Consider the following 18,588-nt stretch of genomic DNA (forward strand, 5'->3'; position numbering starts at 1 on the left):
TTATGATCCATGGCCAATTTGATAATCTCCATGATGGATTGTGTCCCTTTTCTAGGCGGCTTCCGCTTGCCACGTGTGGAGGTGGCGGCCTTAGACACGTCCGCGCCATTTGCTCCGCCTGCCTCTGCGTCCATTGCACCCATGGACGACATTGCCCGCCTAAAGTTATCATCACGGAATTTTCCTTGCTCATCCACGATAAGGAAAATTCCATCAGCTCCACATGGATACAAATAGTGCTGCAGCGGTACTGGACGGTAATCGGTGTGGATGACATGTACCTTTGTGCCGGGGTGAATACTCTCCACCCAGTCCGCGAATTCCCGTGCGTTTGGGATGGTGGCGGAAAGAAAGACATATTGACACCCTTCAGGCAACAGTGTAATCGTCTCTTCCCATACCACGCCACGCGACTTGTCCCGCATGTAGTGGACCTCATCAAAAATGACGCATCCCACCTCTCGGAGCATCTCGGTACCCCTATATAACATACTACGAAGAATCTCTGTCGTCATGACGAGACAGTCCGAGTCCGCCTTGATGGTAGTATCGCCCGTCATAAGACCAACGGAATCAAACTTCTCTGAGAACTCCCTAAACTTCTGGTTGCTCAATGCCTTGATGGGTGAGGTGTAGATGACACGCCTTTTTTCTCGCAGTGCCTTGGCAATGGCGTAGAGGGCCACCGTCGTCTTACCGGCCGAGGTGTGCGCTGAGACCAGCACACTGTCACCGTCCTCGAGGGCGTCAATACTCAGTTTCTGAAAGCTGTCCAGTTCATACGGAAATGTCATGGCTGGTGTCACCTCACGGCGCGGCCGCTTCGCGGTTGGTTCATCACTGCCCGACATCTTTTCTCCTTCCTCCTACTGACACGCCCCGCAAATAAGTAGAAAAAAAAAAAAAAAAGAAGAAAAAAGAAGCGAAAGAAAAATGAGGTGCCAATTTAATAACTGAAATAAAATAAATGAATCAGAAGAGAAAGAAAGAAACAAAGGAAATCATAAGCACATATATATTATTTCCAAAAAGGAAAATAATAATAAGAATAATCTTCTGGGCAGCTGGCCGGATCCTGAAATAATCTATGAAAACCAAACAAGTTAGGAAAAAAAGGTTCGTTAGTTAATTGCTTCAATGTTTTCTTTTCATTCAATATATATAAATTCTGTGGACCACTAGCATGGTCCTTAGTTCTCAGTTAGGATTTACATATTATTACTTACGAAGTGGCAGACTTTGGGGTCCTCCAACCACAAGACCCCGCCGCGTGGTGGGAATCAAAAGGGGGGTGGGTGGGATGGCAAAATAAAAACAAAAAATTATCTTGCCGCTATCGGCTCCCTGCCCCTACAAAGTCGCGTTCTTCCCAAAAGATTCATACGGTAGAAAAGTATCATAAAGAATGTCTGCATTTATCAGGATGTAAACATACATTAATTAAGTTAGCCAGCTCTCCCGCGATCATTCTTTTCACAAGCTCCTATAATAATAATAATAATAATAAAGAGAGTTAATCGCCGTTACCAAGATTGCCTTGGAGTTTAAGAATGGCCGCTGCGTGTTCCTCCAGTGGTCCTCGAAGCGCCGCCGCAAAAACACCCTCAGAGGACTTTTGTGCCACTGTTACAAGTCTAGAAACGACCTCCGAAGTAACACGACAATTTGACTCCATCCAGACAATGCTAGAGGGATCATGCCCCTTCACCGCGATGCAAATCGTTGGGCACTGGGAGCGCATCTCCTCCGTCGTGAGGTCAACCACATCCACGGCATGGATCAGACCCACCGTTTGTGCGTACACGATGTCCCGCATAGCCACGCACGCGTCGACAAGAGCCAAACAGGCTGCATTGATGCAGGCAGCCTTGTCGCTCCCATCTTGTCGCAATACCTCAACACAGATGTGGATCTGCGAGTTTGGGTACTGCGACAGTAAAACAACAGAGCGGGCCACTTCCAGCACAGCTGCACTCATTTCTTCTGACAACTTAGATCTTCTCTGAGGCGCACGTCTCTTTTCCCCGGCAAAGGCGGCAATGGCAACTTCACATGTAATAATGCACTCATTGTATTTGCTTTCCAACCTATTCGTGACCTCGCGGGGGCCGTACACGGAGGCGCACACGGTAGCCAAGCCACTCATCACCGTACAGCAGCCATCGCATCCCAACACCTTGCCAAACTCCAAAGTCATTCGCCTGGACTCCTGCGGCCGACGGCCATCAAGCCGCAACCCCGCAGGGTTGATGTATTCCTTCTTCTCGGACATGGATTCCCCCTCCCCAATCACCCCCGCTGCAACTACAGAAGTCAAAATTGAAAGCAAATTATATATATATATATATATATAATTCAACAGCAGTTTGCACGGCAGATAATAAAATGAATTGAATCCACTGTAGGCGCTAGACTGCTGAAAACGTTGGTAACACAGACATAGAAAAAAAGGGTAAATTCCTCATCACACCTTGTTTTTCCACCAACAAAAAGCAAGAGTATGGGAGAGGAAAGGACAAAAAAGAAGGAAAAGACCCTTTCAGAATTACAGCCGCCACTCGTATTGGCCTGTTGTCGTCAAGTAACGAACCCACTTGGAAGCTGAGTAGCGGAGCAACGGCTCCTCTACCCGCAGCTCCTTCACCCTAAATCCACTGAGTACATGGGAGGGAGTTGTGAAACTAATCTTGATGGGGGGACGCGACCACACCTGCTCTGAAGTGGCGATGGTCGGAGCGAGCAAGACAATCTCGGCTGTGAGCAACAGTTCCTCGTCATTTTGTGAGAGAGTCGGCAATTTCCAAATAACGGCATGTTGAACGCCGTCAAACTGCACTCTACCCCGTGCGACACTCAAATTTACGTCTGCCGTGTTTTCAGGGCACGGAATGCGTATTTCCACATCGTCACACCGCATCCCCTCCTTTATATCACACTTCAGCCCAAAGTCAATTTCTGTGCGTGTTTTCGATACCTCCCTGATGTGTGTGTGCAACACCTTCAGCGGAGGCGAAGAAGCTAAGGCGGCGCGGTACCGCATCAGCAAAAACTTGCCGTCCAACGGTACAAAGGAAATATTCCGATCCGCTTGCAAAGAAACACACGAATGATAAGAGGCGTCGTTCAGATTAAAATCGTCGTTGAGCTCAATCTGACACTCGGGCATGCCCGATAAAAAATTTTTTACCATGACGCTTCCAACAACATTACTCTCCAACACCTGGCCCCTCTGGGAGACCAACACATATAGTTCCTCAGAGACGTCAATAAATATTTCATTCACGCGGTAAAAGAGGTCCCTTTTTCTCCACGGCATTTTCCCCGTCAGTCGCGCTGTCACACGCTCCGATTGCTCCGGCTTCTTCATCAGTGCAATGTTGATACCCTTGACGCCAATGAATGTTTTCAATAACTCCGCCTCCATCGTCTGTGGATACCCAAAGTCCATCGTTTCGTCAATAAGTTGCTGTAATGCAACAAAATTGTCCTTAAGCGTCTCCTCACTGATGGTGTCCAAGTATGCTTGGCAGACTTCCAAAAGCTGCAACAAGTACTGGAAACAGGCAAAGCAATTGGTGTTTCCGTCAGACACGAGGACCACGTACACATCTCGGTATCGCACGTGCACATAGCAAAGGTCATCCAGAATATTGATGGGACTACGCTCTACCTCGCTGGTTGAGATGAGCCGGTTACGAAAGCTCTCGGCAAGGCCTCGCACGCTGAAACCATCGCGAAACGTGCGGGAAAGAGCAACGTCCCCTCTTGAATTCAAAAACATGAGAACGCCAATCATTGTACTACAAGAAAGCAAGAAAAAAAAAAAAGAAAAAAGAAAAAAAAATCTTCTAGTAAATCCTGCAATCACCACTAATGCCAACACGGTCCGAATTCTCTTACGGCACCCATTTCAGTTATAAGACTTCTTCAAAGCAAATCAAGGCCTGGTTTAGCTCTTCTCCTCAGTGACTCCAAATTCACCCGCTATATTTTGTTTATATTCGGCTTTCATTTCCCGTCGCCGTTTTCTTCTCTCCAGCGCCTTGCGGTCCCGTACCTCGTCGTACACGGATACCCTAAGGTATCTATCTTTGTCCACCCTAAAATCATTCAATGCCTCAAGGGCGGCAGAGGCCGCCTCGCAAAGCTCGTACACAACAATGGCACAACCTTTGGTGGAGGCATCATCTCCCAGGCGCAGTTGTTGGATTGCACCATAGCTTCCAAAGACCTTGTAGAGTTCCTCCCCCCGACACAGCTTCGAGGGAATTCCAGTGACTAAAAGAATGCGTTCATCCGGCATTATTCTAGAATAGTGTTGCGGTAATTCACTGTTAGAAAGAGAAAGGCCATAAGAAATAAGAAGTCACAGATAAACACATCATTTCAAACCGCATCATCTAATTGGAGTTGCGAGGGAAAAAAAGAGTGTAGGAAAAAAACTCAGAACATTTGCATTTTTTCCTTTTTTTTCATATTGCTGCCGCCCTCTTTTTTTTTTTTTTTTTTTTTTTGCAGTTGTTTCCTTCCCACCTCTTAATTACTTCATAACCACTAGGGGAGTGTCATGCAGCGTATTGAAGTAATAAATCATAAATGGAAGAGATGCACGTGACGGTGCTTCCTGGAACATTTGCACCTACAAGAACGACATTTGGAAGAACTGTGCTCAAGAATGAAGCTTGTACCTCATTTTGTATCACTACAAGGGCAGGTTTTATCTGTCGACAGAATGACTCATACCCCTTTGCCGTCTCACAAAAAAGGATCCGGTGTCGAACAAGACCGCTTATCCCCGTCAACATTGCGAGGACCTCATTTTTCTCTTGTTTGCAATTAACTCTGCACATCACATATACTTCCATATCAACAGCAAATACCACCAGGGCTTCCTTGGCGTGATCTCGCCATTGACCTTGTTCAGCGAGAACCTCCCAGGCAATGCATACACGGTGCCCCTTAAACTGCTGCTGCCGCATCCTATTAAGAAGAGATGGCTTACCATCCTTTGAATTGGAAATGGATGGCGTCACTCGTCCATTACCCCTTGGTGTACTTTTCAGCAAAAACACGTAAAAAGAAACGGCACCAACAGCTGCCGCAAAAACCAACCATGCATTTGAAGCTGTCATGGATTGCCAAATGACCTCAAATAATGGTTTTCGAGCCATGCGTGTCCCGTTCTGTATTAGGAGAAAAATAGAAAAAGTAAAAAAAAAAAGGAAAAAAAGAAATAGCAACAATTAAAAATATTCTGTTTATCTCTGGAAAAGGAAATTATAAGCAAAAAATAAAAAGAAAAATATAGAAAGGCAAAAAGAAAAAGTGAAAAAAATAAATAAATAAATAAATAATAATAATAATAAAGTAAAAGAAACACACGCAATAGATATCGCTAAATATTCAAACGAATAACGCATATTAGCTCTCATATATATATATATTTGAATTTCCTCCTCGTGATATCAATCCTTTGCTCATTAGGGTTTCTAGACCTTTTTTAATATCAGCCACTGACGGTACAAATCCTGCTGTTTGAAGAGATTTTGTGATAGCATTACAGAATTCAGTGTGTCCAATCTTTTTTTTGCTCTTGATTATTTGAATTGCGGCCGCCTGAATACTGAATGATATTGAGTCTCCCAAAGGCTCACAATACGCTCGCGTCTCCCTATTCTTCTCCAGGATTCTGTTTCCATTTGTAGTTCGTACACGAAGTTTACTTCTGGGATTATTAAAGGCTTGATTAAAGGCATATCGTAAAACATCATCGACACGGTCAACAGTTATCAATCCCAGTTGAGAAAGAGATTCCAATTGAAATGAAGCATCCCTTTCAATCAATTTCGTCTTATCACATATTTCTTGCAATGATAAATACTCATTGTTTTGTTCACTGTTTTGAAAACAAAGAATTGTACTCGCAAAGGCAGTTGGTGCAACAATTTCATATATTTTACCATGGTTCAATGTGAAAAACACCGTACCCAGAGTTGTATTAAAGGAAAGTTTTCTGCCATTATGATGAGGCAGGTAGTAGGAACAAAAAAGCTGCATACAGTTTTGCATACTCTCTGGAAGATCAGGTGCCAGGTCTGTGTACTCCGGCCAAACGCCAGCTGTTATAACAGTAACGTAAAATTCATGTGGCAATTTATTCCCCGTCCCAAGAGAACGAATAAATCCTTTATTCATTTCCCTTCGCATTCTTCCGTCTTTAATCATAATTTCCAAATGATTAACAGATTCTCCACATTCATTTCGAATTTGATCAATTAGAAATGTTTCATTTGAAAGAGGATCCTCCGGTTTGGAATTGATCAGCCTTGCTGCAAGCAATAATTTAAACGCATGATCAAAAACCTCTTTCGTTTTTAAAAGACGAAATAGACCAAATACATCTGCAACAAGCCGCTCTAGTTCAGCCTCAGAAATTTTAGATTTTACTTTTGCATCATAATAATAAGCAAGGTTTTCAGCAAATTCAGTACTGTCTTTGATTATTTCAGTAATCGCTTGGGATACCGGTGATTGATTAGACTTTGAAATAAAGGGCAAATTTAAAATCAAATTTTTTATCCGGTCCCTTAAATTTAATATTTTCTCTACTGCCGATATAGGAGAGGCGTTATCCACATCGGCTAATAATTCTGATCCCATTTTTTTCGCTGTGCCAACGATCATATCCAAAAATGCCTCCGATTCATTTACTTTTCCTAGAGCCTCGGCCAAAAGATGAAGGGATTGAGTCTCCATTCCTCTAAACATAGAAGAGCCGCCCCCAGCTTCATTGTAAAGAAGCTTCGTTGTGTTTTCTTTTATCAGCAATATTCCCAGAACCTTTTCAACACGCTGGGCTGTGCTTTCACCAAGAATATTAGAGACATTTGTTTTCGATTCTTCAATTACGCCAACCACCCACTCAAGATAATTTTTTGTGCCCAACTCATTTAGTTTTATTCCCATTTCCTGTCGGTACTGATCTACCAAAGCAGCAATGAAGGGATCCTCTATGTAAGGTTCGAAAATATTATGTCGATATGATTGAGAAAGTCTCGAGGCCAATTCCTTTAGAACATCTTTAGAAGTTTGACCACAAGTGAAAATTCCTCGAACACAAATGGAAAACATTTCAGATATCTGGGTATTTCTCAGCACGACTTCACAAAAAAGTCTTTCCCCCATCTGTGAAATTGATTGTCTGTGGCATGTATAATTGTTGTTAAGGTATAATAAGGTCTTGCTAATAAAATTCACTGCGGAACTAAAATCATCCCATTCGGTTTTAAGGCTTTTAAAAAAATTTTCACTTGTTACACTGAGCAATCGGTCACAGATAGAGTTTACATGCGTTGCAAGAATCGCCTCAAGATGGTCAAAGAGTAGTCCACTACCTTGTTGTTGACACATTTGAAATACGGAATGATGTACCTGCTGAAATGAATATTGAGACATCACCTTGTTGAGAATAGAGAGAACTGTCTCTCTAATAATTTCCCATTTTTCATCCTCAATCATATTTGTGGTTTGTCTTATAGAGCTGAGTGTCATTTACTCTGAAAATTCCTTCGTCAAACAACAATCCAAAAAAATATATATATATCACTTTTACTAATTTACTATCACTAAAACTTTGTGGAAAAGGAAAAAAAACGCTTTATAAAGCAAAAGTAAACAAAGAGAAAAAGTTCGGAACATAAAAGCAAAAATTCAAGGTTTAAACCAAAAGGCTTAAGCCCATCACATTAAGGCAATGCTCACCTTTTTTTTTAAACACGTAATTTATGCCAAATCATTTTGATTTCTTTTCTCTTGTATCTGTTCATGTCTTCATTTTATATTATATCTTCTCTCCTTTTTTCTCTTCTTTTCTTTAAAAAAAAAAAAAAAAGCAAAAGTGCTTACGATCGTCCCGTTCTTCAGTATATGGCTCTTTTCATTGTGTATACGGGCATTTTTTGGTTTAAACCGGTTGTCATTCAGTCTTCCTCTTAACGGACCGATATACCCCAACCACGACGGCGTGATCCCTTTCAAACGGCTCAAGTGAGGCTTGTTCTAAAGGCTTTAAACGGTCCTTTCTTAATTTATTCAATTCGGATGCAATCACAACAGGAGCCTCCAAGGTTGAATCAATACAGTTTGCCTTGATTGAAATTACATAATGGCCTCCGTTCTTCAAAAATGCCTGTGCATTAAGAGCAAGAATACGTGCTTGATCTGGTTGGGCAACATCCATAAATACGCAATCGACCATAGGCACAAGCATTCGATACTTCATGGGATAACGAGCATCTTCAATAATGGGAACAATGTTGGGCCGTCTTTTCGACATATCAACAAGATCGCGACCACTGCGATTCGAAAACTCTATCGCATAAACCATACCTTCGGGTCCAACCAAGTCACTCACATGACTCACAGTTGTACCGCTTGCACCTCCCAAATAAAGAACCTTCGATCCTGGTTTCATATGAATACTCCCAACACCAGCATAAATGGCAGCGGCAAGCTTTGAACGATATGGATTCCAAAGACGATATTCTTTCTTCTCATCACCACCTTGCGTTGCCCCTAGTTCAATCCTTTTTTCTCCGTAAACTGAGACTCCAGGAACCATGTTCAGAGTACAAAGCGAATCGGCCTTTCCTTTGGAAATAAATACTCCAGGGTGAAGCATGTGAGGTTCCACAACAACCTTGGCACCAGCACCCCCACCGCGGCCTCCCCGCCCTCCACGGCCAGGACCACCCCTTCCAGCGCCTCGTGACGCACCGCCACGACCTCGTGCAGAGGAACCACCGCCTCTTCCACCACCGCGAAACCCTCCACGACCGAATCCTCCACGCATTGCGCTATTCTTAAATTCGATATCGCAGTGAGAATTCATAAATTGAAAAACAAAAAAAAAAAGAATGAAAGAAGAAAGAACATATAATAAATAAATTAATTAAAAGAAGAACAAACAAAAAATAAAATAAAATAAAATAAATAAAAATAAATCTTCATTCAAAACAAGACAAAACACAGGAAATAATAATAATAATAATCATAATCATAATCATAAAAGCAAAATTAAAAAAATAATAATAATAGTAATAATAAAATAAACAATAATAATAATAATAAATTCAAGGATAAATAGATAATAAAATTGGGTACAATTTATTTTCTTTTTTTTTCTCTTTTTTAATTATTCTGTATTATGGTAAATGGACATAATTTCCATATGCATCGTGTGATTAAGAAAGACTTTCAAAGTGTTTCTCAATAATAAAAAAAGGGGAAAAAAACATTAATTTATATAAATTTGTTGATTGTATATGATGTTGTTCAAAAAAAGAATAAATCTGTAAAATGTCTCTTTTTTTCCTTCAATGTAACAATATTAGAAGAAAAAAAAAAAAAAGAAATGAATTCATACAAGAAAACTAAAAGGAGAATGACGCGAAGAAATGTTCAGTGGTGCGATTCCCCGGAATTTTTCTCGTCTCCCTCCGGGAAACGCCCCACAAAGCACGGACCACGCGTTCGCCGTAGAGATCTTAGCTTCCGCGCCCCTTTCCCAAAAGGCCCGCGGCCATTTTTTCCTAACAACAAAAAACGAGACACAAAACAAAAAAGGGAGGTGCCAACCTGCCGGTTCCCCCCTTGCCGGGAGCCAAAAAGAAGAATAAAAAAAACGAAACAGGAACACACTTGACTGCGGAGCGCCTTTTTGGGAAAGGCAAAAAAAAAGTTTGCGCAGTCCGGGAATCGAACCCGGGCCTCCCGCGTGGCAGGCGAGAATTCTACCACTAGACCAACTGCGCTCTTACCTCCGAAATAATTTCCGTGACGGTCACTGTTTTAAAATTCAGAAACGGAATTATTTTAGAGGGCCGTTTTTGCTTTTATCGTTTTTGCGTGGCCGCTTAGCTCAATGGCAGAGCGCCGTCCTAGTAAGACGGAGGTCGGGGGTTCGATCCCCCCAGTGGCCTCTTTTTTTCTGGGCCGAATTCAGAAAGGAATGATCAATGGAAGCCAAACAAGTTAGGAAAAAAGGCTCGCTAGTTAACTGCTTCAATATTTTCTTTTCATTCCATATATAGAATTCCGTGGACCACTAGCATGGTCCTTTGTCCTCAGTTAGGATTTAAATATTATTACTTACGAAGTGGCGGACTTCGGGGTCCTCCAACCACAAGACCCCGCCGCGTGGTGGGAATCAAGGGGATGGGTGGGTGGGATGGCAAAATAAAAACAAAAATTTATCTGGCCTCTATCGGCTCCCTGCCCCTACAAAGTCGCGTTCTTCCCAAAAGATTCATACGGTAGAAAAGTATCATAAAGAATGTCTTCATTTATCAGGACATAAACATACATTAATTAAGTTAGCCAGCTCTCCCGCGATCATTCTTTTCACAAGCTCCCAAAAAAATTTATCCTACCCGCGGTAGGTGTCAAATATTCCCCGAAGGAGAACTGGATTTAGTATTGCACTCGTGAACAATCACCTGAGGATCTTGCGTTCACAACTCCCTGCGCAAGGCTTGAAAGCACAAAAACAATCTACATGCAGGATTCTCGTTACGAGGACAATAAAAAAAATTCACATCTAACATTAATGGAGAAGGGGAAGCGTTCTACGCTTTCCCGGTTTGCTTCTTCGTTTGATTGTCGGTTCTTTTCTTTTTGTGCAGTAAAAAAAGTGGGTTCGAAACCCATGGAGCGTCATTTTTTCTCCGCTTTTTCTTTTTACGTTTTTATAGGTTTTTCTTTTTCGGTTTCATTGGGCGGGGATGCAGGATGCTCTTTCTTTGCTCTCTGAACCGCCTGGGGGAAAGGGCGGTCCCGTTTCTGGGCATTTCAACAGCACCCTGAATGCACTGCATTCGCACTCCAGCATCGTTATTCACTGTCCGGAGGATCCATTTGACCGAGTGTACGCAGCCGCCCTGACAACTGGCAAGATTCCATAAGCATCTCCTCCTCGCGAATGACGCACGCCCAGGACGCACCTTTCCCCTCACGGCTGTCTGCATGCCGGGACCTGGCGCAGCCGGCGTCGGAAGGGTGGCCCAAGACGCATCCAGGAGCCGTGGCCAGGCGTTGCATCCATCATGCATTCCAATACGCCGTCAAATGATGCGACTGCAATCCTCCGTACGAATCCCCGCGATTCGCGCGGAAAGCCTTTCACGTCAGAAAGTTATGGCGGCACCGCGAACGGCGTCTGGCAAACTCTTGTCCTGCAAAGCTTGTTCTTGGAAACTCACCCTTCGCGACAATCTCAGCAAGAATAAAGCATTGAATAAAAAAAAAGAGATGAAAACATCATGCTTGTTGTTCACCCGGCCCCCGCGAGGCCAGAGAATTCCCTTCGCAAGCTCCCGGTAAAAATAAAGCAAAATAAAGAGCAAGACGACTCAAGAACATGCAAATCTTCACCCGGTTGTTTCCCTCATATGGACGCCTGCCGCTGACGCAGGCACGAGAAACAGTCTCTACATGAATACGAATTGCACCCCACACATTCTCACCCCCGATATCCTTTCTCTTGTTGAGGGTTGTTTCCTCCTTCCTTCTTCATCGTTCATAATTTACATAATGGCCATAAACGCCTCGGATGCAAAGATGCCCTGCGCTTCCGTAAGGATGAACTCCGCAGCATCGTCGTCCACTTCGTGATCGTGAAGGAGTTTGTCTGCGCGAGGAGCCGGGCTCAATGGGGTTCGTCCATCCTCGTCCACCAAAAACACACCTGGCGTCTCACCTTGCACAAACAAATGGGACGGCTGCGATTCACCGGAGCTCCGAATGAGCAACACCACGGCATTATTGGAGCACTTCACGTGAAGTGCGCAAAGGACCTCATCCATGAGCGATTCTTCCAGAGGGATGGGAGGAACCACACCCTTCAGTGCCGCTGCCACGCTCTCAGACCACTGCATCTTCCGAAACGACGTGGCCTCTTCTTTGCGCTCTATCCAACGTCCCAGCGGGCCATATCGATCCATTCTCATGGTAGGCGCTTTGATTTCACATGGGCCCCGAGAAATTGCAAGGCCACAGGACAGCCACTCCATCGTCCTTGTAAGCAGCACAGTTCTCGTGGGACAGCACCAAACGGACACAATAAAAGGCTCATTGGGGTCCCGCTCTGGACTCAAGCGCTCGACACGTAGCGGGAAGTACATGCTCTCCGCGGATCCCCAAGCCGCCCGCAGGCTTTTGAAAACAGAAGAGTCTAAAGGGCGCCGCATTTCCACAGAAGGAACGGCGCCATTGAACGCCACAGCCCTGGGTGTGTGGACAGCCTTCACTGAGCCGAACCCAAGCTGCCCACAGAGGTTTTCTCCAAAGGCGAACAATTTCCCTGTTTGCAGTAGGACAAAGGAATGATTTCCCGCGGCGGCAATTTGGCGGATGGTCAATCCAAACAAGAGACGAATAGACTTAAACGTGGGTTGGAGCACCGGACGCCGCCTTCCTCCCAGTTGCCCCGACACACCAAGACCACAGGCGTAAACGCAGTTCCGCAAACTCGTAAGTAGCAAAGTGTGAAAAGCACCACATGCAACCGCAACTATAGGTACCTGGAGCAGCTTTCCGTTTAAGACGTGTCCTTCGACTCCATCCATTCCACCACCAAAGCCAATAATCATCTGCGGGGAGGAAAGTCTTGGCAGCTCCCGTTTCCCACCAGCATCAGATCCATCTGCCGCATGTGTTTCCTGTTCAAAAGGCAAATTCCTCCACACAGTGCCATCGCCCAATTGTCCATGTTTGTTACTGTAGCCAAAAGAATACACGGTGCCGTCCTCTTTACAAAATACAATGTGGGTATCACCTGCGGCAACATCTCGAACATTTCCATCCCCACCCTCGATAACGGTCCCATGCCGTTCCGGAGAGTCCGGTGCCAGCAGCACAAGACGGCCACTACGAAACAGCGCGACTCCGTAGTACTTGGAGCAATACACCGCCTTCAAAAGAGTTTCGCCCTCCACAATAAACTTTCCAATAACAGCTGCCGTCCTCTCACATGAGGAAACCGCACTTGGTGACGCGTCAAGCAGAAAATAGGGCCTCATTTTCCAATCCGCTCTCCCTAAGGAAGAAGAAAGAATGAAAAAAAAAAACGAAAGGGAAAAAAATATATTAATAATTAATAATAAAGAAGGCACTCAAAATAAGCACACAAAAAGAAAAAAATGCCCGCTGTTCGACAAGCAAACGCAGCAAAAAGATTCGCCCAAATATGTACTCTTGGGAATAAATAGGACCATTTAAGCACGTATTCATGTATGCAGGCTAACCCTCCTTACTATCTTCCTTCAATTTGGTTTGAAATTTGGATTCGTGGGCCTGGAGCAGCCCCATGATCTCTGAAAGCAAAAAGAAGGACCCGGTAACAAAGATCTGCACTGGTTTCAAGGCATCCTCGCGTTCGGTTGCAGCGGGAACGGCCATATCAATCAGTTCTTCCAGCGAGGAAAACGGAGCTTTACAGGGAATACATGGAACCTCACGATACATCTCTTTCCAGCAACTCGTCACGGCTGCTATTTCGCCTCGCGCATAATCGTACCTTCCATCCGCCGTGTTTCCAGTCGCCTTCCGTGGATTCACCACAAATGCGGCAATCATCTTGGAAAAACAGTGAATAAAAGGCATAAACGACTTAAGGACATGCGTCGCATCCCGAGTGGAGTAAAAAACAAGCACGCGACGTGGATTCGCATCTCCAGTTAAGGAACGGCTTTCCTCCATAAACCAGCGGGTGGCACACGTCAAACTCTCATACGTGTGGGCGCAGTCAAGGTAAAGCGTTGCGCCCGTTCCGCCGTTGATCGACAGCACCTGCGAACGGCCTGGAAGAGTCATCGTCTGCAAAACTTGACGTTCAGCGCTACTCAGAGGCAGGGTAGGGGGGATTCCTGCCATATATCTGGCCGCCAGCAGCGCCAGTTTGGAGTCCTCAATGACGTGGTTTCCCCCAATAGCCAGGGGAGGCCAATTGAATATGGGCAGCGTCTTCTCGTCCACAACCACAAAGGGAGTCTGCTGGCCACGAGCATATCTCTCCATCACAGTCAGCGTGGACGGGTGCCACTCCTGCGGTGAGGTGTAGCAAATAACACCGGGCTTCATAATACCGGCCTTTTCAAGGGCAATTTCTTCTATGGTATTTCCCAAAACTTCTGTGTGATCGAGACCCAGTGACGTTATGACAGTCACCTCGGGTGAAATGATATTTGTGGCGTCGATGCGGCCCCCCACGCCCACCTCCACAACCACCACATCCACCAACTCCTCAGCGAAGATGTACAGCGAGAGTAAAAACATGAAACGAAAGAAGCTTGTGCGTTTTGAGAGATCGCGGGAAATTTGGCTCTCCGAGTTTGAAAGATCCGCAATGCGGTCAAGCAATTTGAAAAATTGCCTCGCGAATACATCCTTGGGTAAAAAGGCATTATTCACCAAAATGCGCTCCCGGACATCCACAAGGTGTGGGGAGGTGAAAAGACCAACCCTAAGCCCATACGCCTGCAGGAGCGCCGCGGTGTACGCCGAAGTTGTCCCCTTTCCCTTTGTTCCCGCCACATGGACAAAACGAAGCTTGTCAAGATAACCCTGCATATTGAGACGGTCTATAAAAAGCCTTGTGGTCTCAAGGTTGTTGTAAGAGGAGGCCACCTTTCCTATTGCCCAGCTCTCGATTAGACGCACCACGTCGTTAAACGTCCTCCCACAAACCGCAGCGTTCATACTCATGACTTATTTGAAGGTACTTCTGTCGGCGATGGCCCTCGTCGCCATGAAACCGCAAAAAAAAAGAAAATAAAAAATACGTAAATAAACGGCGGCGGCAGCAGTAGCAGACGAAAAGCCAAAGAAAAGTACTATAAGCCCGGAGAGTGTCCTGGCCCTTCCTCCCCAAAACATATCACAGGGAGGAGCAAGAAATGAATCGGTGTAAGAGTGTGGAGAAAAGAACGGAATATATAATTCCATTTGCACCCCCAATAAAGCGGTTGGTAAGCAAAAATAACACCGCAGCGTCCTACCCACGGTTTTTCCTTTCTTTTTTGCTCATTTTCACCACCGCTTCTTCCTCATGAATGGCCTTTGCGTGATAAAACGACAAACAACATCATGATTAATGAGTTTAGAAACGTGCGGCAATCCTTCCCCCCCCCATACACACATGAAGCAGAGAAACAAGACTGAGAAGCAACATCACCGTAAACCACAGCAAGAAGAATAGATACAAATGGGGATTCAACGCGTGGTGCTATGCATCCATATTATTGTCAAAAAAAGAAAAAAAAAACCTCCCTCCACTCCACTTCATTCAGAGGAATCCCACAGGGTCCGCTTCTCACTCAAGGACGTGCTCAGCATCCAGCAACACTCCATCCTGCACGCGGTCAGGAACGAGACGATGATTCTTGGATGGGCCTTTTCTCTTTGCGGTTTGGTCACTTTCCACGACGCGAGCTACAGTAACATCAAATCCGCACCGGCAGAGTGCATCAATTGCCGCCATCTGCTTATCACTCAATCTATCATTTGGACTCTTCACCTCCACAAGTTTAAATTCCGGCTCAACGAGGGAGAGTGGTGCCTCACGCCACAGGACGAGGTCGGGGAATCCAGAGAAGCAGATGCTGTAGCCCTCCTCCGGCGGAGAGAGGTAAATGCGGCGCAAAAGAGCGCACAGTGGGACCTGCGGAATCGCCTGCAGGAGACTCAGCAAATGCAACTCCCCAACATCTACCTTCTGTGACACGGAGGCGTTGTCATGGAAAAAAAACGAGGGAAGTAAATCTTCCTGCCTCTCGTCTTGGCGCAGATTCGGTTGCCCAAGCAACACCAATTCCCCATCTTCGCTGCTCAGCAGGCTCACCTCGCTCTCACATTCACCCTGCAACTCTTCGCGGCCACTCAGCCCATCTCGCACGGGGTTGGAGTCGCTACTATTCGGGGTGTCCTTCAATCGGCAGCGTCGCTTCACGTATTCAATGAGCGTCTCTCGGGAACACGCCTCAAAGAACTCCAGCCGCTCCTCGATGATGCGTCGACGCCGCTGGCAGAAAGCCGTGGAGGAGATGAGGTCAAGGGGGTGGTCCTGTAGTGGGGAGAGCCAAATGTAATCTGGCACGCCAGCTGCCGTCGTCTCCAGCTCCACCCCTTCACATCCATCCCGAGTTGGAACAAAAACATATGCATCCCACAGAAGAAGACGCGCCAAACACGCAAGCCAGCGCCCTTCACAGTGCAGCCCAAGCCAGCCAGTGTTTTGGCTCGGCCCAGCGCCAAACCAGCGTAGGGCATGTTTCTCGACGCTACAGGACGCCATCGAGTGAGACGGATCACCCCAAAGATTTGGCTCCATTGCGTCTCGGGTGGCGTATATGGTCAACTCCTTCGCTACCAAGAGTTGATTGGTGAAACAGGTGTGGGAAGCGGGAAGAGGCGTCCAGCGAAGCAGAGAGCAATGCAGAGATGCAAGCGTCCTCTCAATGGCAATACGATCAAAACGACGACAGGAGTGGAGTCGGTGGTACTCGTTGACAGCGTTATATAACGCCACCCTATTCTGAACTCCGCGGCTGGTGCCCTTCACCGACGGAAACACGGCAGAGAGAAGACGAACGCGACGCTGTAAAGTCACGGGAAGGCTCTTGAATGACTCTACGCGGACACAACGATGTGTCGTCGATGAGTGTTGCCGCCAGACTCGCTGCTGTTTCTCAAGAATCTCCAACGCCGCCTTTTTGTTTCCCAGGAGCGCGAGATTCTGGGCCACTCGGTGCCACCACTTCCCACGCTTCTGGGGGCGGTAGTAGAATGGAAAAGTGACGGCCCCGCATGCCGATTTCACAATGTGCACGGGCTCCTCCAGAAGTCTTTGCAACCACTGGTTGGCCAAGTCGTACCTTTTGTTGTACTGCAGCAGAGGCACCAGAAGCTCCGCACACGCGAACCAGGCGTACTTTGGAAGAAAAGGAAGAAGATGTTCGTATAACAAGCCACCCCGCTGAAGCATGAATTCGACGGTGAGGATCCCTCCCTCATTATTTATGGCACCCGCTTCCTGGGTGCACATCCTGCCACACGACACAGGGTCGCTCGGACCTCCGGAATTATTAACCTCTGAATACTCTCGTTTCCGTCCCAGTGGCTGTTGTTGCTGCAGCAAAACGAGAGCATCTTCCACGGCATTGTGAGATCCCATTGCGAAAACAAGACCCCCGCCCCTCCCTGCCTTGGCAGCAGAGGCCTCAATCAGTTTCTGATGCAGTCGCAATGCCCCCACATAACTCGTGAGAGAGCCAGAGGAGGAGAACAAACAGAGCGGTGCCAAAACTGAAAAGGGGCCCTCACCAGAAACACCATTTATTTGCCACCACGGTGGCGTCGGCATGCAAACAACACGCACGTCTCGCTGCAATAGAAGCCTCGGCGCCAACAGCCAAAGTGCCGCGGAGAGTGGACGGGTCGGATGAAAACGACCCAACACCGAAAATATGCCACCGGTGCCGCAATGGCATGTGAGAACATGGAGCAACTCACAAACTCGACAAACACTCTCCTTGAGTCGTTGATGAACACGGCAGATGGGCCCGACAACCGCGTCCCAAGTAGCAGCAAACAAGGCCTCAGGGAAATCCATGGCGAGAATGTGGTGAATGAGGTCTTCCTTGCGCGACGGCAACCCTGTGGAGGATCGCCTCACACCTGCAGCAGGGCTCTTGCCTGTGGTGAAGTCGTCTATTCCCGCCTCCGCAGACTCAATGTTTACCGTGTCACCATCACAATAATCGTCATGACAGACTTTTGTATCCACCTCTCCTTCTTCTTCTTTTTGCTTGCCACGTCTTACATCCTCTCGCTGGAGCTGAGCCAATTGCCGGAGTTCCCTGACCCTTGCCGTTTGCAGTACCTCCTTTACGCCCTCACCATTATTCGTCAAGAGAAGTTTAGCCACCCCCTTTCCATCCATTATACGCAGGAACGTGTCATCCTGGCGTCTTTCCTCCCCATCATTTTGTTTGTCTACAAAAACTGTGCTGAGTCGATCCAACGCCAACCGAACATGTATTTGCTCAGCGTACTGCTCTTCTATCTGTCGCACCTGCATCCAACTGGGTATTCGCAAGGCAAGCCTCAGGAAAAGCTCTAATTCTTCCCCCATTCTGATGGATGTGCGCATGCCCGCTGTCACGCGTAGAGGGATTTGCAACAATGTTCGCCACGAGAGCAACTCCGCGGCATCTATCACGTTTCCGCAGTACCGCAGGATGTACCAAATAGCGGCATGGAAGGACTCCACCATGGGCGTTGGTGTTGCCTCCCACAGGGCAGGCCTTGCCACAGTGGTGTCCTCCTCCACCATTGCGATCTACCCGCCGTGCGGCATCCAACCCAATGAAGGGGTGCGCCACAAGAAGCCAATCTCAACGTTACCCCAGTACTTGTAACGAGAGAGAGAAAAAGAAAGAGAGAGGGAGAGAGAGAGAGAGAGAGGCACTGCAAAAAAGAGAAATAAGTGGGGAGGGAATAGCGTGGCCTCAGGCGCCAGCCGGGGGGTGTGGT

General features: G+C 46.5%; 10 protein-coding genes and 3 non-coding genes across 13 annotated transcripts, besides 18 other annotated features; 2 read left to right on the top strand and 11 right to left on the bottom strand.

The window, feature by feature from the left end:
- Tc00.1047053510105.9 (ATP-dependent DEAD/H RNA helicase, putative) lies at positions 1-851 on the bottom strand (the record flags this gene model as incomplete). Its single annotated transcript, XM_814813.1, has 1 exon — positions 1-851. A coding segment is annotated over one exon (851 nt), but the record flags the coding sequence as incomplete, so codon positions are not given.
- Positions 1-10,999: a sequence feature (heterozygous, Esmeraldo-like haplotype).
- Positions 894-934: a sequence feature (A-rich).
- Positions 1,048-1,485: a mobile genetic element.
- Positions 1,486-1,507: a microsatellite.
- Tc00.1047053510105.20 (ribosomal RNA processing protein 41A, putative) lies at positions 1,514-2,272 on the bottom strand (the record flags this gene model as incomplete). Its single annotated transcript, XM_814788.1, has 1 exon — positions 1,514-2,272. The coding sequence occupies one exon, from the start codon at positions 2,270-2,272 to the stop codon at positions 1,514-1,516; it is 759 nt and encodes a 252-aa protein (XP_819881.1).
- Positions 2,332-2,353: a microsatellite.
- Tc00.1047053510105.30 (clathrin coat assembly protein, putative) lies at positions 2,546-3,796 on the bottom strand (the record flags this gene model as incomplete). Its single annotated transcript, XM_814789.1, has 1 exon — positions 2,546-3,796. The coding sequence occupies one exon, from the start codon at positions 3,794-3,796 to the stop codon at positions 2,546-2,548; it is 1,251 nt and encodes a 416-aa protein (XP_819882.1).
- Positions 3,813-3,844: a microsatellite.
- Tc00.1047053510105.33 (RNA-binding protein, putative) lies at positions 3,950-4,303 on the bottom strand (the record flags this gene model as incomplete). Its single annotated transcript, XM_814811.1, has 1 exon — positions 3,950-4,303. One exon carries the CDS (start codon positions 4,301-4,303, stop codon positions 3,950-3,952), a length of 354 nt encoding a protein of 117 aa, XP_819904.1.
- Positions 4,492-4,514: a microsatellite.
- Tc00.1047053510105.36 (hypothetical protein, conserved) lies at positions 4,566-5,171 on the bottom strand (the record flags this gene model as incomplete). The annotated part of the gene is made up of 1 exon (XM_814812.1): positions 4,566-5,171. One exon carries the CDS (start codon positions 5,169-5,171, stop codon positions 4,566-4,568), a length of 606 nt encoding a protein of 201 aa, XP_819905.1.
- Positions 5,196-5,234: a sequence feature (A-rich).
- Positions 5,329-5,354: a microsatellite.
- Positions 5,422-7,551, bottom strand: Tc00.1047053510105.40 (cullin-like protein, putative; the record flags this gene model as incomplete). The annotated part of the gene is made up of 1 exon (XM_814790.1): positions 5,422-7,551. The coding sequence occupies one exon, from the start codon at positions 7,549-7,551 to the stop codon at positions 5,422-5,424; it is 2,130 nt and encodes a 709-aa protein (XP_819883.1).
- Positions 7,796-7,875: a sequence feature (T-rich).
- Positions 7,976-8,890, bottom strand: Tc00.1047053510105.50 (fibrillarin, putative; the record flags this gene model as incomplete). Its single annotated transcript, XM_814791.1, has 1 exon — positions 7,976-8,890. One exon carries the CDS (start codon positions 8,888-8,890, stop codon positions 7,976-7,978), a length of 915 nt encoding a protein of 304 aa, XP_819884.1.
- Positions 8,897-8,969: a sequence feature (A-rich).
- Positions 8,970-9,002: a microsatellite.
- Positions 9,033-9,129: a microsatellite.
- On the bottom strand, positions 9,742-9,812 carry Tc00.1047053510105.55. The gene has a single exon. It is a non-coding gene; the product is annotated as a tRNA-Gly (tRNA).
- On the top strand, positions 9,909-9,980 carry Tc00.1047053510105.60. The gene has a single exon. It is a non-coding gene; the product is annotated as a tRNA-Thr (tRNA).
- Positions 9,992-10,412: a mobile genetic element.
- Positions 10,425-10,534, top strand: Tc00.1047053510105.65. Its single transcript, XR_008255644.1, has one exon. It is a non-coding gene; the product is annotated as a small nuclear RNA (snRNA) U4 (small nuclear RNA).
- Positions 11,000-11,151: a sequence feature (areas merged during assembly that could not be assigned to a particular haplotype. This can correspond to areas where the two haplotypes were merged or to regions with more than two copies in the genome that were merged during assembly.).
- Positions 11,152-18,588: part of a sequence feature (heterozygous, Esmeraldo-like haplotype) that runs on past the window's edge.
- Positions 11,583-13,076, bottom strand: Tc00.1047053510105.70 (hypothetical protein, conserved; the record flags this gene model as incomplete). The annotated part of the gene is made up of 1 exon (XM_814792.1): positions 11,583-13,076. One exon carries the CDS (start codon positions 13,074-13,076, stop codon positions 11,583-11,585), a length of 1,494 nt encoding a protein of 497 aa, XP_819885.1.
- Positions 13,096-13,197: a sequence feature (A-rich).
- On the bottom strand, positions 13,297-14,760 carry Tc00.1047053510105.80 (folylpolyglutamate-dihydrofolate synthetase, putative; the record flags this gene model as incomplete). The annotated part of the gene is made up of 1 exon (XM_814793.1): positions 13,297-14,760. The coding sequence occupies one exon, from the start codon at positions 14,758-14,760 to the stop codon at positions 13,297-13,299; it is 1,464 nt and encodes a 487-aa protein (XP_819886.1).
- On the bottom strand, positions 15,368-18,388 carry Tc00.1047053510105.90 (hypothetical protein, conserved; the record flags this gene model as incomplete). The annotated part of the gene is made up of 1 exon (XM_814794.1): positions 15,368-18,388. One exon carries the CDS (start codon positions 18,386-18,388, stop codon positions 15,368-15,370), a length of 3,021 nt encoding a protein of 1,006 aa, XP_819887.1.
- Positions 18,475-18,519: a microsatellite.

Source organism: Trypanosoma cruzi, genomic scaffold (genome assembly GCF_000209065.1).
Source record: "Trypanosoma cruzi strain CL Brener 1047053516621 genomic scaffold, whole genome shotgun sequence".
NCBI lineage: Eukaryota > Euglenozoa > Kinetoplastea > Trypanosomatida > Trypanosomatidae > Trypanosoma > Trypanosoma cruzi.